An 11,702-nucleotide genomic window follows, 5' to 3' on the forward strand; every position below is an offset into this window, starting at 1 on the left:
GACCTATCATAGGTACATTATATCATATATATAATATACAAAAAAAAAATGTGACTGTATTTTGAATATTTTTCAACTGCCAATGTAACAATTTATTGGGAGCATTGTATTAAATTTTCAAAATTATTGACCCAACAACTAGAATTGTATTGAGAAAAAAAAACTAAAAACATTGGAAACTGAAAAGTTCCGTAAACAGCTCAAAAGAAGTGAACATTTTTTAGTGTTTAGCCAATGCTAATATATAAATATTCAATGAAAATTGCACGTATCTATGATCAATTATTTTAGAGTTACACCAAAAACCAAAATTGATTTTGCGTAAAAATTACCGTTTTTACTCAATTTTTTTTTTTTTATCTCCCCAATGCACCAACTACATTCAATTTCCCATCAAACTGAAGTTGAAAATCGAAGCATTATTTCGACTTTCTATAGTATACATAAAATGTGTATATGTATATAAATAAATATATATCGAGGACATAGAAACAAATACATTTTTTTCAAAGTTAAAAAAAATTAAAAACCTAAAACCCCGGAGAATTTACTAGTTTTAAAAATCGGGAGAGTTTACCACCGCCGAAGAGAAATCCAAACTTTTTGATAAAGCCACTTGCCTCTCTCGTCAGCATATGCGTGTGGCGTGTGGCGTGTCGTCCTTTTAGCCAGTGCACGCGCACCAACCAATACCCGTTACAGCAACAACTTCTCTGTACCGAATCCTCCGACGACAACTGAACTCCTTATGACAAGAAATAATCAGTATGTTTTATTATTTCGATTCTCGTATTTTGATTAATTAATTATTTCATATTTGTGCTAAAAAATTCCAAAACCGAATAAAGGCTTAAACTATAATGAATAGCGCATTCTTATTGTTACCCAAATAAATTATTTGACTTTCACTTATATTACAAGAAAATTAAATAAATACTTGAATAATATACCTATTTTAATAATTTAATGTTAACCTCATTCCACTTTTTTAATGGTTCGTATAGACAGTACACATACTATAATAATCCAACAAAATATTAATTGAATTACATTTACATTTAGTAACAATTAATGTAACATGTTCGGGGGTGCAGGGAGAGGAGCCCCCACTTTTTTTTTACTAATTATAAAGATGGTAGGGCTGAAACCCCTTCTAACTAAAGTCTAGTAACGCCTATGTGTATATGGTCGAACAACCTAACCTACCACAAATGCAGAAAGTTCACTTCGGATTAAATTGATCTGTCATATCAATTAATAAAAACGTACCTCACCTAACATGATCAATGTCAAATTAATTTTGGAACAAAAACTTGAGGAAGACGACAATTATTAATTATATAATGGTGGCATTAATTTTTCCCTTAAAAATTGCTGTAGTTTAAAACCAATTAAAAAATAGTACATATTAATGCAATGAGATGTATACTACTCTATGTAAACTATGATTAGAGAGTGTATCCCTACAACTTTACACATTTAATTAGTTTAGTTACTTAGTTGATATAAATAAGCTTTAATAATAAATAAAATTGCATAGATATTAAATACATTTAATCATAAAAATTAAAAACTATACAATTATAGCATTACAGTATTACTAATAAAAATAACAAATCAGCTCAATCAACACTCTTGATGAAAAGTAAAAACAAAAATATAATTATTTCTTATAATTCTAATTGATTAAAAAGAAATAAACTTCCGTTTGAAAATTGTTTGCCAATTTAAATAATGATCAATGAGTACATACAGTACGACAAAATAACATATTAATCATGTGTTCCTTTACAAATGTTAATAATTTATATACATATACATTTGGTGGTTTGAACTCAATTGGAAACATAAACAAAATAAAAATAATTTATCATTTATCATAAGAAAAATATACATAAACCAATATGTATAACATAAATATTCATCATATAGAATTTAACTCTTTAATAAGATTGACAATTTCGGTTGCCGTTGTGTAACGTTTACAAAGTGTGTGTTCTAAAGATTGATTGATGTAAACCGAAGCTCTGAATGTTCTATCCAGAACAATGCACTTGTTTGCAGTGGGGACACCGTACTTGTCAATTGACATGTGTGAAATTACATATCTTGGTGGATTGGTGACAATGCTTAAACTCCATGATGGCATTGTTTTTGAAAGTTCTAGCATCAAGTCTTTTAAGTTTTTTTTTTCATAGGCCGCACCCTCTCTGATAGGTTCTAACTTGTACTTTACATCTATATTTCCACTTACGTAATTTACATTTAGTCCTGAATGGGCTTTAACATCTATGGGTGATATTTCTACCATGGATGGTGTCACTGATTTGGAGTATGTTGTGTGGAATACAGAAAGGGGCTCTTCTACAACTGTTTTCATGAGATAGTTAGTAGGGATGTCAAAACGTTTAGAAAGGATATTAATTTCATGTTCTATACGCGATTCTAATTCATTTTTAACAGACTTTGAGGCAAATTTTTTCGAAGTCCGCTTAGCTATTTTATTTTTGAAGTCCTTAATAACTCGTTGAGGCAATGCCTCACCACTAGGCATTTGTGATTGTGATGTACTGATTTCTTTCATGGGGGAAGGCTGTTTCTCGATAATATCCGGTGGTTCTGGTGACTTTTTTTTAATTTTTTCGTTATCTAATTCTCTACATTGTCGGCTGATAGCTTCAGATAGTATAGCCATGCCATAACTCATTTCAGGATTTTCAGTGCTTATCATTGGAACTGATAAATAGTCAGGATCAGATATTGATTCTAGTGTACTTAAATGTGATTGTTGATTACTATTATTGGAAAATGTATTCTCAGTACCTGTTGTAAGTGTTATAGAGACATTAGATGAGCTTTCACTAAATTGTGTATTGCTAACCCCAACAGCACCAACAGATTCAGGCACAGCATCATTGCAGACAGCTGGTATTGATTCTTGAAGAGGAATATGGTATGAAAATGTTATATTATCATTTGTATGCACCACAGGAACATTTATTGACGACTTATTCATATCATCATAAGCCGGAATTGGGGTATAGTAATAAAATGTACTTTTTGGGTCAAATTCTTCTAACAACTTAGTTTTAACTTTTTTACAGTTAGGAGTTTTAGATTTTTGAGTTTTTGAAATTTTCTTTTTACTGTTGACATCTAGAGTCAATTCACTAGAAAACTCTTCATTATTGGCTTTTAATATATTTGTTGACAATTTGTCCCCACTCCACTCTTCACTCCATTTCTTTTTAATTTTTGGCGGTTTATTATTACTTCTAAGCATCATTGTACTATCAACAGAATTTTGAGATAACTTTAAGCCCTCGTTACTACACAGTGCCCTAGAAATTAGGCCCAAATCTTGAGTTTGATTTAAACTATCTTCATTATTAAACATACTATCATAATCAGGCTTTTGACATTTTTCTTTTTTTAATGAAGCACGACTACGTTTTCTAGGAATTTCAATTTTATTGCTTGTTTCATGATCAAAAGTTATGCCAATTCTTTTCGTACTATTCAGCAAAGGCTTTTTTTTATTGGAAACAATAGATTTGGGTGTTTTACTCTTAGGAGCTTCTGGTACAGCAAAGTTATCATTCATTTCAAGTTCATGTTGTGTTTCAGCATTGATTATAACATTGTTCATGGATTTTTTTTTAGGAGTGGTAGATTTTGGTGATTTATTTTTAGGAGTTTTTATTGACATAATACTGTTACTTTCTTCAAGTTCAGAAGATGTATTATTTTTGCTAACATTACTCAACACAGGCTTTTTTCTATTTGAAGTATTATCTTTAGGTGTCTTAGTCTTAGAAGATTTTAATGGTGCAACAAAGGTATCAGCTTTTACAATATCATTAAATGGTTTGTCTTTGTTTACATCAGGTATTAATGGTTTTTTTCTAACTGCGATAATGGATTTGGATATTTTAAACTTAACAGGTTTCGGTTTTGTTGACCACCGTGTAGATGTTTTTGCTTTATTATCTATAGAATTAACCGTACAAACTGTAGAACCAGATGTTTCACTAAGATCGTCATTAATTAAATAGCTCTCTGTAGACTTTATAGAAGAATCTTGGATATTGGTGTTCTTAGTTTCTTGTTGAAGAGTATCAGTTTTTCCGGGTTCAAGTTTACTCAACTTGGGTTTTTTGATCATGCAGTTTTTTTTTTTTACATTTTCTATATTAGGTTTAGTACGTTTTCTACTTATCCTACCAGATCTTTTTACTTCAGCATTAGCTTGATTATCAGCCACCAAAACATCTTCATTGTTTGATGTTGGCAGGTCATCATAACGCAGCAGTTTCACAGCGCAATTTAAATTCATGTTGTTGATCAACTTGGTAGTCATCGAGGATTTTAATCAATAATAACTAAATTAAAAATTACAAAATTAATAAAATTATTTTTATTTGCATAATAACAGTATAATATACATACCTACTCAAAATTCAAGGTGGAATTTACAATCATTGGTTTTTATCTTGACTATACTAAATAATCGTCTATAATCAATCCACACCTAAACAAAATTTCAAAAATTTAATAAATGTCAATGGCTAACAAAAATATTATCATAGGATCAATGAAAAAAAAAAAATTATAGGCAATAAATTAATCGAGAAATGAATTACTATTTTATACTATTGATTATTTTAAATGCATATTTATTAATCTAAGCTACTAAAATTAAAAATCAATAAAAGTTATGATATCATATTTTGTATCAATAAAATTTATAATGCTTTTTCAATTAACAATTTGAATTCGTAAGACTCAGCGGTTCTCAAACTATGATTTGAGGGCTAAGTTATGACCATTTTACGCAAAATGTGCAAAAAATCTATAGTTTAAAAATAGTCATAACATGCTTAGAAATAATAGTGTCATTAAAATCATTCAAGATGTTTCAGACAATATTCTTACTTAAAAATTGTGATTTATTAAAAATATATTAAAATATATTAATTATATTAATTATATATTAATATATTAAAATATATTTATTAAAAAAGTGATAAATTCACTCTAATTTTAGAGATTATTAAGTTAAATGTATTATTGTGAATGCAAAATTTGTCATGTTGTACATTTGTAAGACAGAGACAATAAACGACTGTGTAGCATCTTCTTAAAATAAATTTACTTAATAGGTGTTACTTTTTGTACTAACTAATAACAAATTATTATTGTTTTGATATATTGTGGAGCCCACATTCATCAATTAAATTACAACCAGTGTTTTGTTTCAGTGTTATATACAATCTTAAATAATAAAATCTAGAATACAAAATAAATGCTCACTATTAAAATATAAACAAATATTACAGCATTATTTCTGTCTCAAATGCTAGCAGCACATAAGTAAAAACATTTCATCAAGCAAAATTGTATTTCAAATTTTTCAAAATAAAACGGAAAAATTATAAAATCTAAAGGAAAAAGTTTCCACAGTTTTTTATTTTAACTAACACGCTTCTATACACAAAAATACAATACCTCCAAAGCCGCTTAAAATGTGGTTCTCTGCAATGTTATGAACATATGTTTTTCTCACAAACATTAAAATCAAATTGTTGTGATGATACTGTTAAATACATTTTGTGATGCAGTGTATGTAAAAAACAACTATTTTAAAACACAATAATTAGTCATTAGTACAAGTTACAAGGTGTTGTTCGAATTTAAGAAAAAGCTTACAAAAGTCTAAATGAAAAGCAAAACAAATAAATGAAATTAATAAAACAATAAAAATTGAGTCAGCTCATTAAAAAAAAAATAAATGTTCTTTATGCCTAACCAATAGCAGATATGCAAACAAATAACAATGCTGTATTAGGTAGTTTAATATATAATAATATAAGTTAGAATTAAAGAGTGCAAAATTTAGAAATGACATTAGGACATTTAAGAGGAGATAAGAGTTACAGAAACATGGCTGTCCATAAACATTTAGCTTTTTTAGTCCTAAATGGTGGCACATTTAAGAGGTGTGTAACTTATAGGTCTGAATTACTCACTACAGTGATCTATGACTGAATCTGCCTCTCAAGGCTGTCCATGATTTATACATCTGGCCAAGACAATTTATTGACAAGACAAATGGTGAACAGAAGACAGCGGACATCATAATATTGTCGGTGTACAAACGACGATAACAACGATTATCGTATTGAGGGTAGCACTTGAAGTTGTAGTTACGTTAAATTTGAAAAATTAAAACAGCGATCACTTAGCGGTTGGCTAAAACCTGGTCGGCTGGGGTCACAAGTTTCATTAACATAAATCGTAGATTACATTTCACGAAAAGGTTCGAAGGTAGCTGCTGCATGGTCGTCGCGTGTGCAAAAATAATATTTAGAGCGCTGTGGAGGTGGACCGCGATTTGTGTATTGTGTATAAATATAATATTATTATTATTTAACATTTATACGTGAATGATGATAACAGTGATTTCAGATAGCTTGATAATATGGCGCGCGTGCGCACAACCAGATAACCGGTAACGCGGGAAAAAAAAGACAGGATAATAGCCCGAGACACTCGAGACAGACCGCTGACAGAGCGCACCACGTAGGTCTGTCGATCGTTGGAGTTCAAACTAATCGAACCAGTGCACGATTTAAGATAGAACATTAGATTATCTTATCGTGGTCCTGTGTTGGGAAAAATATTTATGAATTAGAATGTTGATAAGTAATAAATATTATTGTATAAGGTTATAATTATTTCATCAATAATTTTTAAAAAAGTATGAATTTCAAATACGCTCATTTAAATTGTTGATGTTTATTATACATAAATAAAATACTACTAGTTAATTTCACTCATACACAATATAATATATATATATATATATTAACAGCAATGTTACATCATCTTAATCCTAAAATATTGACAATACAATAAATTTAATTGAGACACTTTTCCAGTAGTCGTCAAACAACTATTTTCTATTCAGTAATTAATAATTATGTTTTTAATATTTATTAGCATAAGTAATATTGATAAAGATTCACCTAGTCCCGTTGATTTATTATAATTCGTAAATATTATAAATAAATAGAGGTACCCAATTAGTAAATCGTAAGCACATTATTTATCTTCGGTAGTATTAAAAGCATGCGTAATCATGGTAACGAGACTCGCTTTTTATATTATCATGGATAATATTAATTTCTTCGATAAATTACCTACCTACTAGAATTCTGAATGTATTGATGTAAAAATAGAAATTTTCGTTTTAATTTTTATTTGGAAATTCTATAAGAGTTTTAATTAATAGTTGTATGTTTGTAAGACGATGTAAAACTAAAAACTACCGATTTTATTATAATATGTTATATAGAGCTGTAGACGAGGAAAGGATAAATAGACACCATAAAACTACAAATTTTAAAAGTATTCAAAGGCGGAGTCTACTGTCTGTGTCGGTAAATAATATATTAATTATTCATGATAAGTTATTTATAGGTATATTGTACATTTTTTTTCTGGGACTGTACTGTTTTCACAAAATTCGGCCCCCATGCTATAAGTATATAATACCTGTACAAACTACCATATTATTTGATGAATTTGTTCAAAAATAATTAAGGCGGTGGAATTGAATAACGACAATTAATATTGATAATAATATAAGTACCTACTATAAGCAACTATAAATAAATAGGTACCATAATTTATTTGTAAACAAAATATTAATTATAAATTATACTTATAATAAAGTTATAACTAACATTATTACCAAGGTTCGAGTATATTATTAAGTGAAAACTTGAAGTATTAATATATAATTTATTATCAATAACCAACATAACATAGTAAATCTATTATCTAATTTATGTTTAAGATGATGATGATTGATGATGATACATATTAGACGCACAACACGATTTGAAATTTGGAATAACTTATTATTATAAAATGTTTTGTTACTTTATACGTATATACTCTATAATATGATATGATAATAAAAAATAAAATATAAATCTGATTACACTTAAATATTTTATAATGTTTTGATGATAGTTGGCTTTATTTACAATAATTACAATTATATTTATATGCTTATATTGTCACGAATCAAATCAATTAATTATACAATTTTGCAATAAAATATACTCATCAAAATTACAATAATTAAAACGACTAAATTAACTTGATTTGAATGTATCTAAATAAATAAGTAAAAATAAGATGGTTTAAAAAAAATGTACAACACAAATTACACTATCCCTAATATAGTGTTATCTATATTCTATACTAATATTATAAAGACAATTTCTTATTTATTCGATGTAATCTTTGAAACTACATAACAGTTTTCAAAAATTGTTTTGCCATCAGAAAGCTACATTATACCAAGGATCTATACTATCTAGAATATAGGCTATATTTTACATCGATAAATGGCTCTGAATTTTATATAGCAAATTTGAGAATTTTTATAGAAATAATAAATAGTAATATATTTTTTGGTTTTGGTTATTATGATTGATAATAATTTTAATAGCCAAACCCATCAAAATTATTGTCTCAAAAATCTTTTATGGAGATTAAGATAAGGTAAATCCACTCGAATTTGTATCGAAAAGTTTTGATCAACTACGCCGAATATCAAATTATGAATATAGAACACACATTTTGGTAAAGGGCAAAGAAGTGCAGGGATCAAGTTTATAGTATTGTATATATGTGTGACTAATTACATCAATGAAGAAAGAGAAATATTAATTTGTGGCTGTGGAGGTAATAATTTTAGCTAATGCCTAATGATTATGAATCTACGTGATAAGTCTGATCGTTCTTGTTTATATTTTTTAAACTATTAATAAACAATAATTACATAAATAATGTGTAAACTAACCATGGCCCAAGGGTGAGTTTTAATTTTCTGAATGTTTTGCCATTTAAATGTTCAGTAGGTTTAATTAAGAGAGCCGGTCATATCAATGGGTAATATAAATACTTTTCGAGAACAGATCAAAATACAGCAAACAATAAAGAGCTGAATAACATATTGCATCAAAATCGTACGGAATCGTAATTAATATAAATATCGTCGTGACAATAATATTATGTCTTATGCGTATTTAATATAATATGTATCATTATTGCCAATAGCGATACTCACTAAAAACCCGTTTATCACAACAACATACACGCGTGGGTATAAAATATTTACGTTTCAAAACTATAATACTATATGATCAGTGCCGCATACACAATAATGTCACCAAGAATTATGATACTTACAAGCATTTTCGGCAAACGCAGCAACATAAATTGGTTGCAACCCACCACCGACTTCCGAGTGTCCGGCAAAAGTACACAACAAGTCGACAGCAATAACGTGTGACGTGTGTAACAAGTAACGACTACGATATAACAAAAATAACGACCAACGACATTAGTACACCACGAGTTGCGGCAATAATAGTGATAACAAGACGCGACAGAGCGCGTGGTCGCGAGTATTTTACTTGGAGGTAGGTATACTTGTATAATAATAATACAACAATACTGCTATCGCGACGCGTGTGTGCCACGGTGCGCGCGGGCCGTCGTCGCGGTGCCGACAATGTTATGGTACCCTGTTATTGTGGTATCAAACTTAACCCTCGGTGCTCGGTTTAATCCGAGGTTTAATACTTCGGAAACTACTCCAGCCATAATCTCGCGGGCCCGCAGGACGGGTCAGGATTATCATGGGCGGGCCCGATTGCCAGCTGGTGCAGCTCGCATTGTGCCGGGCCGACGGTGATGGACCAGGGTTCTATGAACGCAACCAATCAGGCTGTCGCCGCCCGCCTGTAAGCGGGACGTAGTAAGTTGTATAACATTATATTTTATATTGTTATGCAAATTATTGTTATATTATCTTGTATTGTTATTGTTGTTACTTGTTATACGACCTCGATGTAATTCAAATTCTAGTGCTGGTTACCGTGGATTAGGCACCGCGAAAAAAAATCAAATTCGAGAGTTCTATGGGTTTACCAAGTATAAGTTAGTCTAATCTAACGTAATATAGGTAAACGAATTAACTCACAGAAAATCTTAACAAACTCATTGCAAACTAAAAGGCTTACGCCTTCATTTTACATGTTTTTAAATTGGGATAGGATACACCGGTGGGCAGTAATAGATAACGCCGCTCGCTTGTATACATATAATGTTATAATAACTAATATTTCGAATGTATAAACAAGTTAGGAAATTTCACTTTTCGAGCGTGCTAAATTCCCGGTTTCTTTTTTTTAATACAAAGCAATAAACCATAGTTCCAAGGAAAATTGAAAAAAAAAATTCGGTAACCTCTTATTTCGGTAGTATTTTTTGGATGTTATGAATCTTTATTAAAATATTAAATACTTATATAGTAAGTAATTATCATAATGCCAACAATTAAATATAATTAAATATCTTTGTACAAACAATCGTAACTACGAATAATAGTTAATTAATTAATATCTTAATATCAACAATTTGAACAATTGTAACTAATGCACGGTATAACTAATGAACGAACGGACACAACGGAGATATAAGGTGGACTAAACTTATGTTTAGAAACCTAATATGAATGTTGGTTTGTTTATTTGTTCGTCCTCTATAGACTCAAACAAGTTGCAGTGCTCACTCTGCGAGCATGCTAAATCGCCTAAATTCCCGGTTCCTAAACGTATTTCAATGCAACGCAATAAACTATAGTTTCACACATTTAATTAAAAAATAATTTGGTAAAATTGTAGCCTTTATATTTTGGTAAGTACCTAGGTACTACCTACCTATTTTTTTAATATTGGCTATTATATGAATCCGTATATTAATGTTTTAATACTGTCTTCTGACTAGAATATGAATTTACTTTGAATAGAACCGTTATAAAACCTTAATACAAACAATCGTATAACTATACGGACAATAAACACCTAAATATCTAAATATCTTACAAAATACGTAACTATAATGTACTGCAGATAACCATAGGCGGTACTAGACCCACTTAGCAGGGAGGCCAGAAAATATTTTAACTGTTTATACTACTAAACTAGCTAAATTACCCGGCTTCCAACTGTGTGTATTTTTGTTTTTTTCAAATTTACAATATAGCCCTATAACTTCTCGGAACAATTCTTATCTATATGAAGAACAAAAATGATAAGTTGCAGGTAGCTAGAAGACCGCGGACAGCGTATTATATATATTTTTTAGGAAACCAGGACGTCACAGAGCGCCTTATGAATACCATGTTCTCTTAAACTTATGTCTATGGCTCTATGCGCAGTACTTAGAGGCTGCAAAACAATTGTAGGTACCACATATGGCACGTTAGTTGAGCTCTGAATGTAATTCAATTGTCCTGAATGTAAACATAATGACTTCCTAAATAAATACAAATGTACTAACAAAATTAAAAATGTTAACCAAACTGATAATACTTTATACATTATATAGGTGTTACAATCTAGGAATAGCTTATTAAAACAGTTATTATAAAATATACCATTCAATTTTCTTATAATTGGATATGGTAACAACTTTGAACTCTGTTTTATTTTATTTGACAAACAATTAAACAATTTGTTAATTGTTATATTACATTAATAACTGTTTATTTTATGATGTAGAGAAATTCATTTTCTATACATTTTGGTACATACTTGGTTTATTAGATTGATGTCACA

At 29.5% G+C, this 11,702-nt stretch overlaps 1 protein-coding gene across 6 annotated transcripts; it reads right to left on the reverse strand.

The window, feature by feature from the left end:
* Window positions 1-1,569: 1,569 nt before the first annotated feature.
* LOC111029776 (uncharacterized protein DDB_G0284459-like) lies at window positions 1,570-9,402 on the reverse strand. Of its 6 annotated transcripts, none has more exons than XM_022308936.1 (4): window positions 6,030-6,426; window positions 5,509-5,637; window positions 4,454-4,531; window positions 1,570-4,382 (listed from the first exon to the last, which is right to left on the reverse strand). In XM_022308936.1, the coding sequence occupies exon 4, from the start codon at window positions 4,358-4,360 to the stop codon at window positions 1,925-1,927; it is 2,436 nt and encodes an 811-aa protein (XP_022164628.1). In that variant the 5' UTR covers window positions 4,361-4,382; window positions 4,454-4,531; window positions 5,509-5,637; window positions 6,030-6,426; the 3' UTR covers window positions 1,570-1,924. The 6 variants fall into 6 exon arrangements, with proteins under 6 accessions (XP_022164628.1, XP_022164629.1, XP_022164627.1 ...); XM_022308933.1 differs by having other exon boundaries at window positions 1,571-4,382; window positions 4,450-4,531; XM_022308937.1 differs by lacking the exons at window positions 5,509-5,637; window positions 6,030-6,426 and adding an exon at window positions 9,268-9,402.
* Window positions 9,403-11,702: the final 2,300 nt, after the last annotated feature.

This window comes from Myzus persicae, unplaced genomic scaffold, assembly GCF_001856785.1.
Source record: "Myzus persicae strain clone G006 unplaced genomic scaffold, MPER_G0061.0, whole genome shotgun sequence".
Taxonomy (NCBI): Eukaryota; Metazoa; Arthropoda; class Insecta; order Hemiptera; family Aphididae; genus Myzus; species Myzus persicae.

Coding starts and splice junctions, on each gene's coding strand:
- LOC111029776 (XM_022308937.1), bottom strand. CDS start 4,360: ATGACTACCAAGTTGATCAACAACATGAATTTAAATTGCGCTGTGAAA.